This window comes from Pongo abelii, chromosome 6, assembly GCF_028885655.2.
Source record: "Pongo abelii isolate AG06213 chromosome 6, NHGRI_mPonAbe1-v2.0_pri, whole genome shotgun sequence".
In the NCBI taxonomy this organism is placed as follows: Eukaryota; Metazoa; Chordata; class Mammalia; order Primates; family Hominidae; genus Pongo; species Pongo abelii.
In genome coordinates, this window is record NC_071991.2 from 9,016,749 (window position 1) to 9,039,379 (window position 22,631).

Sequence of the window (22,631 nt, forward strand, 5' to 3'; positions counted from 1 at the left end):
TTGAACTCCTGGGTACAGGCAATCTTCCTGCCTCTGCCTCCAGTACAGTACAGTAGCAGTACCGACGTGCAGCTTTGCCAGGCTTTTATTTTTCTAGAGATGGGTTCTCACTATGTTGCCCTGACAGGTCTTGAATTCTTAGGCTCAAGCAATCCTTCCACCTCAGCCTCCCAAAGTGTTGGGATTACAGGCATGAGCCACTACACTAGACTTAGAGCTTGTTTTTAAATGGAGAAATTTTGTTTTCCTAAGACTTATCCAAAGGCAATTTTTACCACTGCCATATAAAAAAGTTTTGTTGCATCCCTGTATACTAATTCACAGGCTTGCTTCTATTGGAAACCATGAAAACAATACAGTCTTGGTGAAGTTCTTTCCAAATTTTGAAAGTCTGTATCAGAGAAATGAAAACAAACTAGGTTTCTTAAAGCCAAGAAAGTTATGGAATCTCCGGAGCAGGTCAAGCCCATCCAAGCTAATGCTCCACATGGCCCCTGCATGTTCCACCTCATCTCCCAGGATGTCCAGACACCAGTGGGTCAGCTCCGTGAGGGCAGGCAGTTAGCTGTTTTGTTCACTACTATATCCTCAGCAACTAGAGACTGCCAGGGCTGAAGTGTGCACATAGTAAACACATACAGAGTAAATGAAAGAATAAGCTGCCTCCCAGGGTAGTGTCCTTCCTGACATTGCCAGAAAGTTCTTCCTTCAATCCAGACGAGACCTGCCCCCTGGTGGCATCTGCATGCTGACCTGCTACTTCTTTCTTTTTTTAATTTTTTTGAGACAGTCTCACTCTGTCACCCAGGCTGGAGTGCAATGGCGCGATATCGGCTCACTGCAACCTCCGCCTCCCGGGTTCAAGCAGTTCTCCTGCCTCAGCCTCCCAAGTAGCTGGGATTACAGGCATGCGCCACCATGCCTGGCTAATTTTTGTATTTTTAGTAGAAACGGGGTTTCACCACATTGGCCAGGCTGGACTCAAACTCCCGACTTCAGGTGATCCCCCCACCTCAGCCACCCAAAGTGCTGGGATTACAGGCATGAGCCAGTGGCCCCGGCCGCTGACCTGGTGTTTCTACCCAAAGCCCTGCAGAACAACCTTCAGTGGAAGTCAGTTCTCAAGATAGGTCCCTACAATTTTTCTCTTCTCTAGGCTGAACATTCCTGAGTCCGTCAACCTTCCCTCATGTGGCAGGGTTTCCGTTGTGATCTTCTAATACTCCTCGACCCTTTCCTTTCCTTGCCCTCCTAGTCTTTGGAGAGCTGCGGTGGGGGCAGCGCCATGAGGGAGGGTTCCCTGCCAGTTCCCAGCCCTCAGAACATACTGGCTCTCTGGGAATGGCGTGTCTTCCAGCATTCTGACCTCTCTCCAATCTGTTGGCAGGCAGAAATCACTGTCTGGGGTGGTGGAGAGAGGAACACTACTTCTTTGGTGGGTCCCTCTCCACCTTCACACAAGGGCACATCACCCCTGTGATAGTTCTGAACTTGGCACTCTCGGCCGGGCAAGGTGGTTCATTCCTGTGATTCCAGAACTTTGCGGGGCCGAGGCAGGAGGATCACGTGAGGCCAGGAATTCAAGACCAACCTGGGCAACATATTGAGACCCTGTCTCTACAAAAAATGTAAAAATTAGCCAACCATGGTGGTGCACGCCTGTAGTCCCGGTTACTTGGGAGCCTGAAGAAAGAGGATCACTTGAGCCCGGGAGGTCGAGGCTGCAGTGAGCTCTGATTGCATCACTGCGCTCCAGCCTGGGTGACAAAGCGAGACCCTATCTCAAAAAAATAAACAACTGGGCGTTCTCTAGTCGGAGCCCTGGAGGGAACTTTTGTTCCGTCTATGCAATTGGACCAAATGTGATAACACTGCCCTCTGGTGGCAGGGTCTCTAACTGCTGTGTATGGATTTCCCAGGAGACACCAAATCACAGAATCTTAGAATTGTATATTACAAAATTCTAGGGCTGGAAGGGGCATTTAAAGGGCATCTAGACCAATTCTGAAGCAGCTGGGGATTCCCCTCCATAATATCCCTGAAAAAAATGATAATCCAACTTCTACGTGAACCTTCTCAGTGAAAAAATGCAGCCCATTCCAGTTTTTAGTTTTGTTTTGAGACAAAACAAAACCAAAACCAGGGTCTTACTGTGTTGCCCAGATCGGATTGCAGTGGTGTGATGATAGCTCACTGCAGCCTCAATCTCCCAGGTTCAAGGGACCCTCCCATCTCAGCCTCCCAAGTAACTTGGACTACAAGTGCACACCACCACACCCAGCTGATTTTTTTGTTTGTTTTTTGTAGAGATGGGGTCTCACTATGTTGCCCAGACTAGCTTTGAACTCCTGGGCTCAAGTGATTCTCCCGCCTTGGCCTCCCAAAGTGCTGGGATTACAGGTGTGAGCCATTGTGCTCATGATCATGGTTTAAAAGTCCCACTTAATATTGAAGGAGAATGGATGTCCCTGCATTTTGCCCTTACTTTGCTCCAGCCTTCACCTCTATAATTACATAAGTCAAATCTGTACACTCTGAAGTCAGACAGATACAGGTTCCACTTTCCCGGCAGTGTGACTTTGCAATTAGACACTTGCCCAGTTTCTTTTAGCATTCCGTAGGACTTCAACACTTGTCCTCCGGCTAGGGATTTGTCATGAAAAGGTCAACCTTGAGTTATGGTTGAATCAAAGGCTAAAAGGGAACCTGTCAGCTATTATAAGGAACTCTTCTTTCCACTTCTTCCTAAGCCCTGGCTTAGGCTAATAAAAAATGTGTTCTGTAGCTTTGCAGTAATACTTCCATAAAACTTCCCTCTACAGATGTTTTTTGTTTGTTTTTGTTTTTTTGAGACGGAGTTTTGCTCTTGTTGCCCAGGCTGGGGTACAGCTCCAGCACAATCTCAGCTCACTGCAACCTCCACCTCCCAGGTCCAAGTGATTCTCATGCCTCAGCCTCCCAAATAGCTGGGATTACAGGCGCCCACCACCACACCTGGCTAATTTTTGTACTTTTAGTAGAGATTTTTAGAGAGATTTAGTTTCACCAGGTTGCCCAGGCTGGTCTCGAACTCCTGATCTCAGGTGACGTGCCCGCCTCAGCCTCCCAAAGTGGTGGGATTACAGGTGTGAGCTACTGTGCCTGGCCTACAGATGTTTTTAAAAACCAACTTTAAATAAGGCAGCAATAAAGTAACCAGACTGAAGGGAGAAATGCATTATGGGAATTAGGTCTGGTGATCAGAAAGGCTCCCGTAGGAGTAGGTACAGGGTGCTACAGGAGAGGCACTTGGCCCAGTCTTGGAGGATAAAGGAATGTGTCTGGAAGAAGTCATGTCTCTGCTGAAGCTTAAGGGTGAGTAGGAGTTAGGCATCCAGGGGAGAGAGGGCTTGTGGGAAGGAAGAGTGGGAGAGCAGGAGGAGGTAGGTAGGGTGTATCAGCTATGAGTGTGCTTGGCTGCAGGCGGCAGCACACTGAGCCAACAATGGCATACATGGCAGAGACATTCAACAATCTCACACACACACACACCCCACCCTGCCCCGGCAGATGGTTTCAGAATGAGTGCGGTGTGAAAGCGCCAGGTCTCCACCTTTCCATCCTGCAGCATCCTTGGGCCTGTCAAGGTGATTGCCACAGCATTAGGCATCATATCTTCCCCTGCCATGTTTAAGCCAGTAAAAAGATAATGGCCGGGCGCTGTGGTTCACGCCTGTAATCCCAGCACTTTGGGAGGCCGAGGCGGGCAGATCACGAGGTCAGGAGATCGAGACCATCCTGGCTAATGCGGTGAAACCCCCGTCACTAATAAAAATACAAAAAACTAGCCAGGCGTGGTGGCGGGTGTCTGTAGTCCCAACTACTCAGGAGGCTGAGGCAGGAGAATGGCATGAATCGAGGAGGCGGAGCTTACAGTGAGCCGAGAACTTACCATCTCTTTTTTTTTTTTTTTTTTTTTGAGACGGAGTCTCGCTCTGTGCCCAGGCTGGAGTGCAGTGGCACGATCTCGGCTCACTGCAAGCTCCACCTCCCGGGTTCACGCCATTCTCCTGCCTCAGCCCCCACCCCCGAGTAGCTGGGACTACAGGTGCCCGCCACCACACCCGGCTAATTGTTTTGTATTTTTAGTAGAGATGGGGTTTCACCGTGTTAGCCAGGATGGTCTCGATCTCCTGACCTTGTGATCCGCCTGCCTCGGCCTCCCAAAGTGCTGGGATTACAGGCGTGAGCCACCGTGCCTGGCCTGAACTTGCCATCCTTTTATCAAGGAGTACATTTTTTTCCAGCAGCTCCCCATGAAATGAACTTGTGAGTGTTGATTGGCAGAAATTGATGGCACACGGCTATCCCAAAACCAATTAGCGGCAAGTGGGAATGGGCTTGCTGCATTAGACGTGGACCAATGGTGGTTCATTCCCTGGACTTGGGGAGGGCCTAGCTTCCCTGAGAGCCACCAGAACAAAAGTAGGGAAGCCAAGTAGGGAAAGGTGTGTAGGCAGCCAGTGTCTACCACATAGACGATGTGGTCAGAGACAAAGGTGATAGATCACAGAGACCTCTGTGACTTGTTATGGAGTGCAGACTTTATTCTAAGGGTGAAAGAGATGTGTCTGAAGGTTTCCTCATGATCCGATTCAGGTCCTGTATATAATGTAGGTGAAGTTGTATCTCACCTACTACATCACACTGGAAGACACATGATGTCAACCTAAACTCTGTTCGTGATGTCAACTTTGATCACTTGATTAAGGTGTCTACTTCCATCAAGGAACATTCTAGAAAATAACTGGTGTGGGCTGTTTAAGACTCCCAACTCCAACATTCTAGAAAACAACTGGTGTGGGCTGTTTAAGACTCCCAACTCCAACTCCCCAGGTGCAGTGGCTCATGCCTGTAATCCCACCACTTTGGAAAGCTGAGGTGGGCAGATCACGAGGTCAGGAGTTCAAGACCAGCCTGACCAACATGGTGAAACTCCCGTCTCTATTAAGAATACAAAAATTAGCCGGGTGTGGTGGCACACGCCTATAATCCTAGCTACTCAGAAGGCATGAATCGCTTGAACCCAGGAGGCGGAGGTTGTAGTGAGCCAAGATTGCACCACTGCACTCCAGCCTGGGTGACAGAGCAAGACTTCGTTTCAAAAAAAAAAAAAAAATGACTCCCAATTTCACAAAAGCCAAAAACAAAAAAAAAGGCTGAGGACCTTGTCTCTAGTCCCAGCTACTTGGGATACTTGGGAGGCTGAGGCAGGGTCACTTGGGCCCAGGAGTTCGAGGCTGTGGTAGCTATGATCGCACCTGTGAATAGCCACTGCACTCTACCCTGAGCAACACAGCAAGACCCCATCTCAAAAAAAAAAAAACAGACTGAGGTGAAGAACTGTTCCAGATTAGACTAAAGAAACCTAAGAACTAAGTGCAACAATTGATCTCAGATTGGCTCCAGGATTGAGGAAAAAAAAAAAAAAGCTAGAAAGGACATTATTGACCAGGCACAGTGGCTCACACCTGTGATCCCAGCACTTTGGGTGCCTGATGCAGGCAGATCACTTGAGTCCAGGAGTTTGCGACCAGCTTGAGCAACATGGTGAAGCTCTGTCTCTATTAAAAATACAAAAATTAGCCGGGCATAGTGGCCCACAACTGTAATCCCAGTTACTCAGGTGGTTGAGGCACGAGAATCGCTTGAACCCTGGAGGCAGAGGTTGCAGTGAGCTGAGATCGCACCACTGCACTCCAGCCTGGGCGACAGGGCAAGACTGTCCGAAAAATGAAAAAAAAATTTTTTTTTAAAGTAAAAAAAAGCATTATTGGCACAAGTGAAATTTGAATATAAACTTATAACTAACATATTAATTTGTTATATTAAGATTTGTAATTAACATATTTATTATTATAGTAAATAACATTGAATTAATGTTAAATGTCCTAAATTTAATTGTATTACAGTTGTAAAAGAGAAGTTCCATGTTCTCCAGAGATACATACTGAAGTATGAGTGAAGAGTCTCATGATGTCTGTGACTTACAAAATGACTCAACAAATAATAATATCACTATTACACAAATACATATATAAAAATATATATATATATGAAAGAGAAAGAAAGCAAATGTGACAAAATGTTCACAAGTGGTAAATTTAAGGAAACAGGTATATTGATATTCATTATTCTCACATATTTTGCAACTTTTCTGTAGGTTTGAAAGTTTTTAAGGAAAAAAGAAATACATAGGAGGTGGAGGTGCTATGACTTGGTAACTAACTTCCTGGGGGCCATTGATCAATCTGCGGTGGATGATGATACCTCGGTCTGAGAGGTAGAGGAGAGCAGAATCTGAGGTGGGGAGCAGAGGGAAACATCAGGTTTGACATCAGTTGAACTGAGGTGGGAGGTGATGAGACACCAGGTGGAGAGTCTCAGGAGCAGTATGAACTAACAGGGGTCAGGAACAAACCGAGATCTGCAGGTTGGCAGTCTATGGGTGGTGGCTGAAGCCAAGAGCTTGTGAGACCACCTAGAGGGCAGGTGTGGATGTGCCAATATTCTTGGGCTCACTTGCACTTAAGGTCTGGGTGCAGAAGTAAGAATCAAGCAAGAATGGTTACGCTCATGAGCAAACCAGCTATTTCATTCAGGGTTCCTATAAAAATAACCATTAGACTTGTGATTTTCTACCGCTTTAAATCTCCTCCTAGAGACACTCTTCTATTGGTTAACTTCTCTCCAGGCGGGGGATTATGAGGCTTTTGTCAACATCTTCCTTGGGAGCGTGATATGGTAAGAAGCCTACAAATACATTTGTGATATAAGCATGCAAAACAGAGGTACGCTATATGCTACAATTAGAACTACGATCCTCCCAGGTTAATTCATTCCTGAAAACAATTCTCAGATCAAATAAGCCTACATGAAGTTATTTTAAATGAGAAAATAGGAATGTATTCCCAGCCTGTGCAGAAACTCCAGTTTCTCCAAATATCACTAAAACCCTCTCAAACATCTATAAAACAATCCTCCAAACATTTCTGCATAATATAAACATTTAAACATGAATTATCTAATTATTTAACACTTAATGAAGTCCATGGTGATTACGTTTGCAATAGTACACAATGATATGCACTCTATTGAATGAGAATTAGATATTCTCCCCAATCTGCAACTAACATGTACAGTAAAGCAAACAACAACATAATAGTGAGTTAAAGATAGATAATTAAATGCAATAAGATTTAGCAAACTGAAATGGACAAATGGGATTTTTTTTTTTTTTAATGGCTACTTGCCGAGTGATTCTGATAATGGAGCACTGGGGCAACAGACAACCTTCCCATTAGTGATAATTAGAAAAGTGGGCAAAATATACAAAATATCTACTCAAAGATAAGAGAGCACTGATGAGGTAGTAAATACCTACCAAGTCAATGTCCAGGAGAACAGAGTACGTAAGAGAGTGAGCCCATCAGTAGGACTGTTTTACCCCAAGGGCTACTTGGTGATTCCAGAACAGGTGGCTGAGAGCCTAAGCAGTACTTTTTTTTTTTTTTTTTTCTGAGAAGGAGTCTTGCTCTGTCGCCCAGGCTGGAGTGCAATGGTGCCATCTCGGCTCACTGCAACCTCCACTTCCCAGGTTCAAGAGATTCTCCTGCCTCAGCCTCTGGAATAGCTGGAATTACAGGTGTGCACCACCATGCCCAGCTAATTTTTGTATTTTCAGTAGATACAGGGTTTCACCATGTTGGCCAGGCTGGTCTTGAACTCCTGACCTCAGGTGATCCGCCCACCTCGACCTCCCAAAGTGCTGGGATTACAGGTGTGAGCCACCGCGTCCAGCCCTAAGCAGTACTTTTGACAGCCTTTCAGGGGTCTGGGGCCCTCCAAGGATGGGGAGTCTAGGGAAATACCTGTTATACTAGTCAGGATTCTCCAGAGAAACAGAACAAATAGGAGATATTATATAGAGATATAAAGAGATGGAAAATTGACTCACGCAATTATGAAGGCTGGGAAGTGCAAAATCTGCAGAGCCAGTGTCCCAGTTCAAATCTGAAGGCTGGAAGCTTCTGCAGAACCAGAAAAGGCCAATGTTCTAGTTCAAAGAACTCACTTGAACCCAGGGTTTGAGGCTATAGTAGCTATGATCACAGCTGTGAATAGCCACTGCACTCTACCCTGGGCAACACAGCAAGACCCCATCTCTAAAAAAAAAAAAAAAAGAAAAAAAAAAGAAACACTGAGGTGAAGATCTGTTCCGGATCAGACTAAAGAAACACGAAATAAGTGCAACAATTGGCCTTGGATTGGCTCCAGGATTGAGAGAAAAAAAAAAAAGCCATCAGGAAGGAGAGTATTCTGTTACTCAGGAGAGGGTCAGCCTTTTGTTCTATTCAAGCCTTCAACTGATTGGATGAGGCCCACCCACATTAGGGAGGCCAGTCTGCTTTATTCAATCTACTGATTTAAAAGTCAACCTCACCCAAAAGTATCCTCACAGAAGCACCCAGAATCCTGTTTGACCAAATATCTGGGCACCCTGTGGCCTAGTCAAGTTGACACATAAAATGATCCAAGTGTGACATAATAAGAAATATAGGCCAGGCACAGTGGCTCACACCTGTAATCCCAGCACTTTGGGAGGCCAAGGTGGAACAGTTGAGGTCAGGCGTTTGAGACCATCCTGGCCGACATGGAGAAATCCCATCTCTACTAAAAATACAAAAAATTAGCTGGGCGTGATGGCACACGCCTATAGTCCCAGCTACTCAGGAGGCTAAGGCAGGAGAATAGCTTGAACCTGGGAGGCGGGGGTTGCAGTGAGCCGAGATCATGCCACTGCACTCCAGCCTGGGCGACAGAGCGAGACTCCATCTCAAAAAACAAAAAAAGAAATATATATTTGGTTTCTAACACAGAGCTTTTAAAATTGTTATACTATCCTGTATCACAGGGGTGAGAGGAACATCTTTTTTTTTTTTTTTTGAGACAGTCTCATTGTGTCCCCCAGGCTGGAGTGCAGTGGGGCGATCTCAGCTCACTGCAACCTCTGCCTCTCCAGTTCAAGCGATTCTCCTGCCTCAGCTTCCCCAGTAGCTGGGATTACAGGCGCCTGCCACCACGCCAGGCTAATCTTTGTATTTTTAGTAGAGACAGGGTTTTGCCGTGTCAGCCAGGCTAGTCTCGAATCCCTGACCTCAGGTGATCCACCCACCTCAGCCTCCCAAAGTGCCTGGATTACAGGCTGTGAATCACCGTGCCCAGCCTAACGTCTTTTGTTATAATATTTGGTCTTAGCTCCCAGTTCCTCACATAGGAGCTTTTAAGCCCCTTGGAATCTCTGGAGTGGTAAGTGTCTTTCTGTATGCTAATGAGATGACTGGTGGATGAGGGTGCTAGATGGCTCCAGAATGAAACTAATTGCCAGAGGAACCAACCCTGTGATTAGAGGGTAGGAATTTCCAGTCCCACCCCTCCACCCCCAGGGATGAGAGGAGCTGGAGATTTATTTCAATTACCAATGGCCAGTGATTTAATCAATCATGCCTACGTTATAGAACATCCATAAAAACCTTAAATGATGGGGTTTGAAGAGCATCTGGGTTATAGAACACGTGGTGGTGCGGGGAGGGTGGTGTGCCCAGAGAGGACATGGAAGCTCTGTGCCCCTTCCCACACACCTTGTACTTGTCCATCAGTAACTGAAACATCTTTTATTATAATATTTGGTGTTAGCTCCCAGTTCCTCACACAGGAGCTTTTAAGACCTTTGCAATCTCTGGAGTGATAAGTGTCTCTCTCTATGCTAATGAAATGACTGGTGGATGAGGGTGCTGGATGGCTCCAGAATGATTTTATTAAAATAATCTAAGCTTGCATAACATGGAAAAATGTGTTGGTAACAAAATGTCTAAGTGGCTCTGGCCTTGAGGAGATTTACAGGTTCATGGGTTACAGATTTCATTTATCAAATTAGGTAAGTAATACAGGGAATTCCCAAGTATGCTTGTGTGCTTGTCTTACAAGTATGGTATTTGTGATAATATGCTATTTATACACACCACCTGGGACTACCCTGTGCCCCTAAACATCCCGTGACTGGTCCCATCTCTGTCCTATGGAAATGAACTGAGTGAGCAGTGGAAAAATCCACATGCATTTTTCAGTTCACCTGTATTGAACTGTACAAAATCCTTTCCATAGGAAGTTTTCCTCACTGGGACCATACCCAGCAATTAGGACAATATCTAAAGCATAAGGATTATTGTTAACTAATAACACAGAAAATGCATTAATAGTTTTGTCCTTTTGTTTGTTTATAGCTTTTACTGGCATTGATTCAGTATTTCCAACAGTTTTTTTGGTGACTAGATGGCAGGCATTATTGGAAGATCTGCAGTAACTGTTCACCATTTCAGCTGTTGGCACAACAAGCAAGAAACAATCTTCTTACTCTCCAACTCCACATTCCAGTTATTAAATCAAGCTCTTCTGAGAAGGAAATCCTTATGCCTTTACAAACATGTAACCTTCCTAAACTATGATGGATTATGTTCCTGATGTGTCTATATAAGCCCCACCTTCCATTCTCAACTAGCAGTAACCTCTGTGTCCTTTGACATCCAAATTGTTTTCTTTCGTTCATTCGCACTTTGATTCAACGAATGTTAACCAGGACCTTCCAGGTTCAAGGTATTGTGCATTTCCTTGTATTTAAAATTATTTTAACAGCATCCCTGGTCTATAAAACAAGATAAAATAATTTCTGGACTGGTCATATCCTAATCTCTAAGTTATTTGAGAACAAAAGGATCTTACTCTACTCTTATTAACACAGTAGTTGGCACTTGGTGAGTATTTGTTAAATATTTGATGACTTGAATCTTGACCAAATTCTAATTCAACTCAATTCCAATTCCAATCCAATCGGCAAAGCAAACAAAATCAGCCCACGGTAGTGTCCAACCTCTCCCTCCCTTCCATTGCCCACTTCTAAGTACCACCTTCCCTGGCACTAATTGTTAAGTCTAACTAGGGAAAAGGAGTCAGGATGGTGGGAGCAGGGGAAAGCAAAAAGAAGCAGGTAAACTACAAGTCTGCCATTCTTCATGGTCCAGACACATAGCCCTCCTGCACAAATAACTCACAATCTTCCTGCACCCAACGATTACAGCATAAACACTATTCCATAAAATCCCCAGCAAGCCTTTCTTTGCAGTCGGCTGCTCTTCTGCTGATTCTGCCTGTTGCCTTCTCGTATCTTCCTACTTTCTCTAACAAATCTGCCTTTATCTACAACTGTCTTGGTAAATCCTTTTACCCGCATGCCACCAGCCCAGACAGCTGCCCCTCACCCATGATACTAATTTTTTAAAAGGCTGAGTCTGCATTTTGGCTACTACATCACACGTGCCTTAAAAACAAACACTAAAAGTAACTCACCCTCCTTAGAACCCTGATGGTTGGCTTTTACAGCAGGGCACGATGGTATAACCAGTAAGGCCAGAGCAGGTGGCCAGCCCCCCAACCCTCCCTGCCTTGTATCAAAACCCTCAGGTTTCAGGCCAGGCGTGGTGGCTCATGCCTGTAATCCCAGCACTTTAGAAGACCAAGGTGTGTGGATCAGTTGAGGCCAAGAGTTCAAAACCAGCCTGGCCAACATGGCAAAATCCCATCTTTACTAAAAATACAATAATTAGCTAGGTGTAGTGGCGTGCGCCTGTAATCCCAGCTACTTAGGAGGCTGAGGCATGAGAACCGGTTGAACCAGGGAGGTGGAGGTTGCAGTGAGCTGAGATCACGCCACTGCACTACAGCCTGGGTGACAGAGCCAGACACCGTCTCAAAACAAAACAAAACAAAACAAAAAAAATCCTCAAGTGTGAAAATTTTTCTTTTTCTTCAATTACAGAAGAGCCCTGCTTAGAGCTAAGATTCTACCATCTGGAATGACTCATAAAACATGAAGTGGGCCGGGTTTGGTGGCTCACACCTGTAATCCCAGCACTTTGGGAGGCCGAGGCGGGAGGATCATGAGGTCAGGAGTTCGAGACGAGCCTGACCAACATGGCGAAACCCTGTCTCTACTAAAAATACAAAAATCAGCTGGGCATGGTGGCATGCACCTGTAATCCCAGCTACTCAGGAGCCTGAGGCAGGAGAATCGCTTGAACCGGGGAGGCAGAGGTTGCAGTGAGCCAAGATCGCACTATTGCACTCCAGCCTAGGTGACAGAGTGAGACTCCATCTCAAAAAAAAAAAAAAAAAAAAGTGAAATGCATCAAATGGTAAGCTTTGGTTAGGCTAAACTGCAAAATACTGTTTCAAATCAGAACCAGAGATTAATAATAGTAAATGTCTGTTATTTTTTTCTGGGGCTAACATTTCTTGTCACTTATCATAAAGTCTGGTATTAATTTGCATGTGTTACTCTCATCTACCCAGATTATAAATTCCATCAAAGCAGTAAGTGTTCCTTGTAAAGAGGTGGGATCTTCATAAACTCCTCTACATACTTGGGAATTGGTTCATGTAACTTGCAGACACACAAGGAATCCCTGCTTTCCACACCTGCTGTCCTCCCTTTCCCAAGCTGTCTCTTGGAGGGGGTAATGAATTTACAATGATCTTTCTGCACTATCTGCTCGATTACCCTATGACCAAAGACTTTGTAACCACGGGTCAGAGTTAAAATCAGACTTTCAGTGAAGCGGTGCTCCATGAACAGCTGGATTCACTAACTCAGTGGTCCCCGATCTTTTTGGCACCAGTGACCAGTTTCATGGAAGACAATTTTTCCACGGACAAGGGGGCAGGGGCCGGGGGAGAGGGGTGGGGTGGTTTTAGATCATCAGGCATTAGAGTCTCATAATGAGCATGCAACCTAGATCCCTCGCATATGCAGTTCACAATAGGGTTCACTTTCCTATGAGAATCTAATGCCCCCACTGATTCGACAGGAGGCAGAGCTCAGGCCGTAATGCCAGAGATGGGGAGCGGCTGTAAATACAGATGGCACTTCGTTGGCTCGCCCTGCTCATCTCATGTGTCAATGGGTTCCTAACAGGCAACAGACCAATACCCGTCAGCAGCCAAGGGGTTGGGGACCTCTGCCCTAACTCCAAAGAACATAGCGGGTCTGGCAGGGCACGGTGGCTCACGCCTGTAACCCTAGCACTTTGGGAGGCTGAGGCAGGCGGAATCACCTGAAGTCAGGAGTTAGACACCAGCGTCACCAACATTGCGAAACCCCGTCTGTACTAAAAATACAAAAATTAGCTGGACATGGTGGTGCGCAGCTGTAGTCCTAGCTACTCGGGAGGCTGAGGCAGGAGAATCGCTTGAACCCGGGAGGCGCAGGTTACAGTGAGCCGAGATCGCGCCACTGCACTCCAGCTTGGGCGACAGAGTAAGACTCCGTCTCAAAAAGAACATAGCGGGTCTGAAATTGAGAGTTTGACAAGTACACCTACGTAAACCTCACCTTACAATACCAAAGGGAAGGAGACAAGCCCTTGGTTGGCCTGGCACGGCGCGGGGCGGCAGGGGAGCTCACGGCGCTTTGGGAAGCAGAGGCTGGAGGACTGCTTGAGCCCAGGGGTTCAAGACCAGCCTGGACAACATAGGAAAACCTCATCTTTACAAAAAATATAAAAATTAGCCAGGCACAGTGGCTCACACCTGTAATCTGAGGGCTTTGAGAGGCCAAAAAGGGACGCTCGCTTGAGCCCAGGAGTTCAAGACCAGCCTGAGCAACACAGCAAGACCCTGTCTCTACCAAAAAATAAAAATTAGCCAGGCATGGTGGTGTGCACTTGTAGTCCCAGCTACACGGGGGGCTGAGGCGGGAGGATCGCTTGAGCCCAGGAGTTCCAGACTGCAGTGAGCTATGATCGCGCCACTGCACTCCAGCCTGGGTTACAGGTCGAGAATCTGTCTAAAAAAAAAAAAAGAGAAAGAAAAAAGAAAAGCTCTCGATTAGACCCATCTGTGGGGGCTGGGGCCGCTCCAGAATTTCTACGGGTTCAAGGGCAGCAGCCTGGTTGCAAGTGGGGATCAGGGCATTTCTTGGAAGCTGCATCTGCGGGGCAGGCTCTGTCCTCTGTGAATTGGGGGCCTTGCCAAGTTCCCCCAATCCTTTCTTCCCTGCGGCGCCATCTTGGGAGCAGGGAACAAGTGATTCTGCCCCAGGAAGGGTCGAGAAATGTTCCTGGGGGGCTTCAGGGGCTTTCCACAGAGGGAGCACGGCGGGGGCGGAGGCTCCCTGCAGGGAGCAGCGCTGAGGTAGACTGGCTCTGACCTTGGCTCTCTGAAGGGAGAAAAACTTAACCGTTCGTCAGGTCCAAGAGCTCCAAAGACCCCCAATCCTCAGTCACTCATCTCCTGACAAAAGAACTTGCGAAACTGCCAAAGCGCCACACTTCGGCTCGCGATTGTGAGGAAATTGGTTAAGGAACGGAGTGGGACGCCCATGCCCCTTCGCCAGCACTTGCCAGGCGTTCCGTGGGGAAGCATCTCCTCTGAAAGGCCGCCGACAGTACCACGCCGATCGGACCGCGTACCTCCTCCACTACAGCCTGCCTAGCCCCAGACTGCGCGCCCGACCTGTGCGCATGCGCGGACCGCCCGCGAGGCCGCAACGCGCAGGCGCCGTGTCCACTTCCGGGATCTGTCAGCCGCTCCCTCTGGGCTTCCGTCCTCCGCCCGCGCCCGCCGGAGCCTGTTCGCGTCGACTGCCCAGAGTCCGCGAATCCTCCGCTCCGAGCCCGTCCGGACTCCCCCGATCCCAGGTAACTGCCAGCAGGGGCGAGCGTCTCACCCTGTCGGCCTCTTTTGTCCAGGCCTGGCGCCGGACTTGGACCCGCGGGGGCAGTGAGACGGGGGCTTAGGCCGCGGGGCCCCGAGGCTGAGGCGCGGCCGGGTCTCTCTGCCGGGGCCTCCTGAGGGGGCGGGGATCCCCTTTCTCCGTGGATCCCGTGGAGCTTCTCTCAGGATGTCCGATGATGCCCGCCTCCGATGCCCGAATTAACGGCCCCTTCTGCGCCCCCAGGGTCCTACTTGCACCTCTGCTTGGGGTCATTTGTCACCGTCTCTAAAATTGTGTCAAGTAGGAGGATCTCCCGTAATCGAGCGACCCGCGGGACTATTCATCTCTTTAGCGTCTAGAGTCGATCCCTGCATACAGTAGGCGCCCATAGGATGTTTGCCTGCTCTCTAGGGCAGCCCTCAATCCTTCGGTTATTGGGGAACCTTCCCGATCTCGAGAAGAACCTTCTCCCGAGTTCTTTAAGATTTCCCTGCATGAGTACCGCCTTCCCCCAAGTCAAAATTGCACCCTTCTCGGCGCTCTTATTCATTTAGTGGAATCTTTTATGCCAGTCCTGGCACCACCACTTTGTTGGGTGATCCTGGGAAGATGCTTCTCTGCACCTGTTTCCTCATCCGCAATAAAAAGATTCTTACCGTTTTGCTAAGAATCAAGTGAGCTTATTTGCATAAATTGCTTAGAATAGTTCCTGGCCCAGAGTAGGTGATCAATAAATATTAGCTATTATTACTGCTTCTGGGCATTCTATGCATATCCGTCTTCCTTTCCTTTTCTGCCTCCTCCACTCTCCCCAAACACCAACCCTCCAGACTTGAAGACCAGAATGGTGTCAGCCTTATTTATGTTTCTGGCCCCATCCCGGTATTTACAACACTCCTGGGAACATGATAGGCACTTAAATCAGTTATAGCTTAGAATCTTTGATTATAAAGCCATCTGTTCTCCTGCAGCTGTGGAACCTTCTGTCTATGTCAACTCATAGCTTAAATTGCCGAGATTATCTTAGTTCTGCCCTCTCTCCTCAATTTTATCTAGTTTTTTGGTTTCACATAGGGCCTGGGTTTTCAGGTATCTGAAAACAAAGGAGGGGCATCAGTCAGGAAGGTGTTTTTGTCCTGTTAGGGAGTGGGTAACTGTGCCTGTTGTCTTCCTTTTTTTTTTTTTTTCCTGCAGCTTCAACCTCCTGGGCTTAAAAGATCCTCCCACCTCAGCCTCCTGAGTAGCTGGGACTGCAGGCATGTGCCACCACACTGGGCTAATTTTCATTTATTTTTATTTATTTATTTTTGGAGATAGAGTCTCACTCTGTCACCCAGGCTGGAGTGCAGTGGTGTGATCTCGGCTCACTGCAACCTCCACCTCCTGGGTTCAAGCGATTCTCCTGCCTCAGCCTCCCGAGTAGCTGGGACTACAGGCATGAGCCACTGCGCCCGGCTAATTTTTTTTTTTTTTTTTTTTTTTGTATTTTTGTAAAGACAGGGTCTCCATATGTGGCCCAAGCTGGTCTGGAGCTCCTAAGCTCAAGCTATCCTCCCCCCTCGACCTCCCAAAGTGCTGGGATTTTGGGTGTGAGACACCACACCCAGCTTATATGGCTATTTTCTCCCACAAAGTATTCAGAGATCTTCTGGAGTTCATCTGTTAATCACAGTTAAAGGAAGGGACCATTTTGGAAAACTCCTATTTTGGACGCGGAGTGGCGATACTTTGATCTAGTTGTCTCATCCAATGCTGAAACAAATCCTATATAAAGAAGTTTAAAATGGTCTGCTGGTGAGGCTGGTGCCTGGACTGGAGCCTGTCTGAATGTTGAGGAGGGTGTGGTGACCTTGTTGGAGTACTTGATGTTGCTAGATTGGCTAATGAGAGTGATTAGGAACTAGGTGAATCACGGTCTTGGAAACACCCTAAACAGGGGACAGAAATGCCCACTTGTGTGAATACTTTCAAGCTCCAAAGGAGTAGGGCCAAGAATTTATAGCATATGTCAACGTTTCCAAGCTCAGAGGAAACTAACTGGTGGGTTCTATGGTTGGTTTAAAAGCCTTGGGTTGGCCAGGCGCAGTGGCTCATGCCTGCAATCCCAACACTTTGAGAGGCTGAGGCGGGTGGATCACCAAGGTCAGCAGTTTGAGACCAGCCTGACCGACATGGAGAAACCCCGTCTCTACTAAAAATACAAAATTAGCCAGGCATGGTGGCATGTGCCTGTAATCCCAGCTACTTGGGAGGCTGAGGCTGGAGAATCGCTTGAACCCGGGAGACGGAGGTTGCGGTGAGCTGAGATCGCACCATTTCACTCCAGCCTAGGCAACAAGAGCAAAACTACATCTAAAAAAAAAAAAAGCTCTTGGGTCAAAAGAAGAAAGGGAACCTACTGGCATGTATTTCAGGCTAGGCTCTGTACTACTTGCTTTCACATGTCTCTTAATTCTCCTTGTGATGTCAGTGGTATATCCACTTTACAGAAGAAAGAAATGAGATTTAGAGATATCAAGTGACTTGCCCAGGGTTTCATAGCTAGTCGGTGTCAAAAGCCAGGGTTCAAACCCAGCCTCGGCTTCAGAGCCCATGGCTAGCTGTACATCAGAATGACTCTGTACTCAGTGATAGATAAAGAAAAGGGGTGGGGGCCGGGCACGGTGGCTCATGCTTGTAATCTTAACACTTTAGGAGGCTGAAGTGGGCAGATCACTTGAGCCTAGGAGTTTGAGACCAGCCTGGGCAACATAGGGAGACCCCTGTCTTTACAAAAAATTAAAAAATTAGCAGGGCATAGTGATGCATGCCTGTGGTCCCAGCTACTCAGGAGGCTAAAGTGGGAGGATGGCTTGACCCTGGGAAGCCGAGGTTGCAGTGAACTGAGATCACACCACTGCAGTCCAGCCTGGGTGACAGAGCAAAACCTTGTCTGAGAAAAAAACTCAGAGAGAGAGAAAAGGGATGAGGGGGGAGGGAGAGAGAAAAAGAAAAGGGATAAGGGGCAGGGCGCGGTGGCTCACACCTGTAATCCCAGCACTTTGGGAGGCCGAGGCAGGCGGATCACGAGGTCAGGATATCGAGACCATCCTGGCTAACACGGTGAAACCCCATCTCTACTAAAAATAACAAAAAAATTAGCCGGGCCTGGTGGCGGGCGCCTGTAGTCCCAGCTACTCGGGAGGCTGAGGCAGGAGAATGGCGTGAACACAGAAGTCAGAGTTTGCAGTGAGCCGAGATCGTGCCACTGTACTCCAGCCTGGGCAACAGAGCGAGACTCCTTCTCAAAAAAAAAAAAAAAAAAGAAAAGAAAGAAAAGGGATGAGGAGTTCCTGGCATTTTTATTTGTCCCCTTTTCTCCCTCTCTAGCTCTATTAAGACAAAGCTTTTCAAATTTCACTTAAACATTAACCATAGTTTAGAAATTATAATTATCACCCTATGACAGAAGGTACCCTTTCTTGGTACATAATTCAGGCTATTAGGAATTTCTTCTGCATTCACTGGGTTTCATGAATGCAAGCTGTGTTTGCTAGGTGCATTCTAAATTTGACAAACATGAGTGTTATCTTGGCCTGCAGACTTAAAATAGCCACCTGATTATAAAAGAAGTACAGGTCTTGAGTGTATGTCCAAATATGGAACTTGAATGATACGGCAAAATTAGAAATGCAATTTTAGAAGTAATTACACTGTTGTGTAAATGGCCACCTCTTTTGAAGTCTTTGCTACATTGCTTATAAAACACTGAGTTGAACATGAGAAAGCCTTTTGTCTGCAGCTGTACTTTTCAACTGGACATGAAACATGTACTTTTATGGCACGTAGATATTCACATCAAATTTCTGATTTGCAGACCAATTTTATTTTTAGTTAACAAATAAGCTTATCAAATGTGGCTTTTGAACTAAAGCGCTTTTAATTAAGGAGTTATTTTATGACAGCATGTTATTTTGAGTAGCTGTAACTGAAATCTGTTGTGATGGAACAATTTGGAGTGAGCATCTGATATCAGAGATAAAGAGAGAAGCATGCAGTGAGCATCTGGAAGTTCTTTAAAAAAAAAACAAATTAAACATTCTCATTTGAGTGCATTTAAAATTTTTTTAAATCGCCAATTCCTAAGCTTTTTCTTTGTTAGTTGTAGTTTGCTTTCTAGACTGTATAAAAGAAAAAAGTAAAAAACTATCTTCACTCTTAGAAAAACAATCTTCACTCTTAGAATAAAATATGAAATGCTAGCATTTCTCTGCCAGTTCAAGGTATCAGATGTTTTTTATTTAAAGTTGCACTTACCTTTGTGTCCCCCCTCTTTTTTGTTTGTTTGTTTGTTTTTGTTTTGATAACAGAGTCTCACTCTGTCACCTAGGCTGCAGTGCAGTAGCACCATCTTGGCTCACTGCAACCTCCGCCTCGCATGTTCAAGAGATTCTTGTACCTCAGCCTCCTGAGTAACTGGAATTACAGGTGCCTGTCACCATGCCCGGCTGATTTTTGTGTTTTTAGTAGAGACAGGGTTTCGCCATGTTGGCCAGGCTGGTCTCGAACTCCTGACCTCAGGTGATCCGCCCACCTTGGCTTCCCAAAGTGCTGGGATTACAGGCTTGAGCCACCACGCCTGGCCTGGGTTCCTTTACAATTAGCAGAGGTGCTGCTTCTGCTTTCTGAGACTGATTTCTGCTTTGTCAGCTGAACTTTCATTGTTCACTTTACAACCTTCTAGTGGCCCTTCCATTCATTTCCTGCTTGCATCAGAATTCATATCTCACATTTCACCCTCCACCCAAGGTTAACATGACACATACTTACGTGTGTTGAAACTTGAGTTTATAGTGAGGGTGCCTCCTGGAAATGATAAAGTTGGGGGTAGAGGAAGGCTGGCTGCTTCTTGAAAAATGTTCCCATTTCAGGTAATGGTTGCTTCTTCAAGTGTATCTAGATTTGGGTACCTATAAAATAGAGAATTTTTCATTTAATGTTTTGCAGATTCCTGCTTTTCATTTAGTTACAATTAAAAGTTTAAAAAGTATTATCACAAACGCCTACATACTCTTTGCCTGGATTCACCAGTTAGCATTTTGCCACATTCACATTCTATATATTTTCTGTCCTGAACTATTGAAAATAAGTTACAGTGGCTGGGCATGGTGGCTCATGCCTGTAATGCCAGCACTTTGGGAGGCTGAGGCAGGTGGATCACTTGAGCCCAGGCAGAGCAGCCTGGGCAACATGGTGAAACCCCATCTCTACAAAAATTACCTGGGCTTGGTGGTGCATGCTTGTAGCCACAGCTACTCAGGAGGCTGAGGTGGGAGGATCACTTGAGGCCAGAAGATGGAGGCTGCAGTGAGCATAGATTGTACCACTGCCCTCCAAACCTGGGTGAGAGAGCAAGACCCTATCTCCCCTGCCCCCACCCAAAAAAAGAAAAGAAGTTACAGAAGGCATCATGATACTTCATCCCTGAACACTTCATCATTATCTTTGTCTCCTAAGAGCTAGGACATTCTCCTATCTAATGGCAATACCATTATCACACCTAAGAAAATGAAAATAATTCCATATGTAATATCTAGTTTAAATTATAATTTTCCCTATTATACAAAATACATCTTTTCTGCCCATGTTTTAAAATGTGGATTATGGGCCAGGCATGGTGGCTCACACCTGTAATCTCAGCACTTTGGGAGGCTGAGGAGGGCGGATCACTTGAGGCCAGGAGTTCAAGACCAGCCTGGCCAACATGATGAAAGTCCATCTCTACTAAAAATACAAAAATTAGCTGGGCCTGGTGGTGCACACTTGTAATCCCAGCTACTCAGGAGGCTGAGGCAGGAGGATCACCTGAGCCCAGGAAGTGGAGGTTGCAGTGAGCTGAGATGGTGCCACTGTACTCCAGTCTGGGCAACAGAGTGAGACTCTGTCTCAAAAAAAAAAAATTATAATCAACTTTCACTTATCAAATTTGGTTTTCATAGCTCTCTAGAACAGTTCTCATCCTGCCTCCATATTGCCTTTTTGGAATAGTCCAGGCCAGTTCTTCTATACAATGGCACACACCCTGGCTTTAACTGTTTATTTCCTCCTTGTGTTGCTTGACTAGTTCCTTTACCCTTTATTTCTTGTAAACTGAAAATTAGATCTGAATCTTGATTGGATTTAGAGTAAATATGTTTGGCATAAAGACTTCATTGATAGGTTGACCATATTCCCAGGTTTCTACAGGTTAGCCCTGTGACCTGTTGTGTTGGCATAATTATTATTTATTTTTGCTCTCAGAAGTGTTCTGGTTTGGATGGTAAGTTAAGTCACTATTTATAAGTGATGATGTGTACTTCATGTGGACTGCCATCAGGAGGCCCATCCAGTTAGATTGATCCACTATTTAGAATACCGAGTTTGATTACGTGGTGATTGCCAGATTTCTTCAATGTAAAGGCATCTTTTTCTCTTTGTAGTTAGTAAGCAATCTGTGGGATGATAATTTGAGACTAGGAATATCCTGTACCCACGGTTTAAGAGTCCATTGACGACCCTGAACAGAATAAATTCCGCATTAGTTGTTACAATGCTAGATTTATTCAGATGGTTAAGTTTCGACAATGAGATAGATTTTTTTTTTTTTTTTTGAAGACGGAGTCTTGCTCTGTCGCCCAGGCTGGAGTGCAGTGGCGTGTGATCTTGGCTCACTGCAAGCTCCACCTCCCAGGTTCGCCATTCTCTGTCTCAGCCTCCCGAGTGGCTGGGACTACAGGCGCCCACCACCACGCCCAGCTAATTTTTTGTATTTTTAGTAGAGACGGGGTTTCACCATGTTAGCCAGGATGGTCTCGATCTCCTGACCTCGTGACCTGCCTGCCTTGGCCTCCCAAAGTGCTGGGATTACAGGTGTGACCACCACGCCCGGCCTTTTTTTTTTTTTTTTTTTTGAGACAGAGTCTCGCTCTGTCGCCCAGGCTGGAGTGCAGTGGCGTGATCTCGGCTCACTGCAACCTCTGCCTCCTGGGTGCAAGCAATTCTCCTGCCTCAGCCTCCCAAGTAGCTGGAACTAGAGGCGTGTGCCACCACACCCAGCTAATTTTTGTATTTTTAGTAGAAACTGGGTTTCATCAGGTTGGCCAGGCTGGTCTTGAACTCCTGACCTCGTGATCCACCTGCCTTGGCCTCCCAAAGTGCTAGGATTACAAGCGTGAGCCACCGTGCCTGGCCAGATTATTTTTTAATGGGAGGACAATGTTTTATTTATTTCCAAACATCTTAAGATCCTCAGGCAACTTAAACATTGGTTACTTGCCTTTTCCCTATTGTACAAAATGCTTTTTGTTGTTCATTGCAGCTTTCTCTCCTTTGAAAACACTAAGAATAATGTCACTGCATCAGTTTTTACTAGAGCCAATCACCTGTCATGCCTGGAACAGGGATCGTACTCGTAAGTATTTTATTAACTTTGCTTTTGTGTTTTGGTACCTTTGGTACGTTTCATCTTTAGACACATTTAGGGCTCACATATCTCAGTATCACATGTGCAAAGAACATACATCTATTATATACATTCAGAAGGGAACTAAGTCAGTCCTTTGGTTTACAGATAGATAAACTGAGGCCCAGAGTGAAGGAAGGGCTTTGCAGAGGTTACATACCAAGTTCACATTTAGTCAGAGCACTAGGACCTAGAATAAGCTGTTTCAGAGACAAGTGGTTTGCTCCTGAGCTACTCAGAGCATTATTAACTAATATTTACTATGTTATTCATAATCAGCTTGGTTTCTAGTTTTCTAGCTCCAGCAAACTAGAAAGGGATGGAGAATGCTCTTAGAAGTAGGCA

General features: G+C 46.1%; 2 protein-coding genes and 1 long non-coding RNA gene across 4 annotated transcripts in view; 2 read left to right on the forward strand and 1 right to left on the reverse strand.

Moving 5' to 3' along the window:
* The window catches only part of KPNA7 (karyopherin subunit alpha 7), a 150,223-nt gene extending 142,020 nt beyond the window's left edge, over positions 1-8,203 (reverse strand). Inside the window, exon 1 of one of the 2 annotated variants that reach the window (XR_008527381.2) lies at positions 7,997-8,203. The gene's annotated coding sequence lies outside the window, so the exon portion shown is untranslated. The remainder of the gene's footprint in view (positions 1-7,996) is intronic. The other variant, XM_054560197.1, reaches the window with a different exon arrangement.
* LOC129060582 (uncharacterized) lies at positions 3,515-12,343 on the forward strand. Its single transcript, XR_008527384.1, has 5 exons — positions 3,515-3,626; positions 6,203-6,344; positions 6,702-6,783; positions 10,323-10,692; positions 11,912-12,343. It is a non-coding gene; the product is annotated as an uncharacterized LOC129060582 (long non-coding RNA).
* Positions 12,344-14,614: 2,271 nt separating this feature from the next.
* ARPC1A (actin related protein 2/3 complex subunit 1A) overlaps positions 14,615-22,631 on the forward strand; it is a 41,134-nt gene continuing 33,117 nt past the window's right edge. Inside the window, exons 1-2 of the mRNA XM_024249556.2 lie at positions 14,615-14,789; positions 22,143-22,235. Coding sequence (XP_024105324.1) covers positions 22,172-22,235 — 64 coding nt within the window. The 5' untranslated portion in view covers positions 14,615-14,789; positions 22,143-22,171. The remainder of the gene's footprint in view (positions 14,790-22,142; positions 22,236-22,631) is intronic.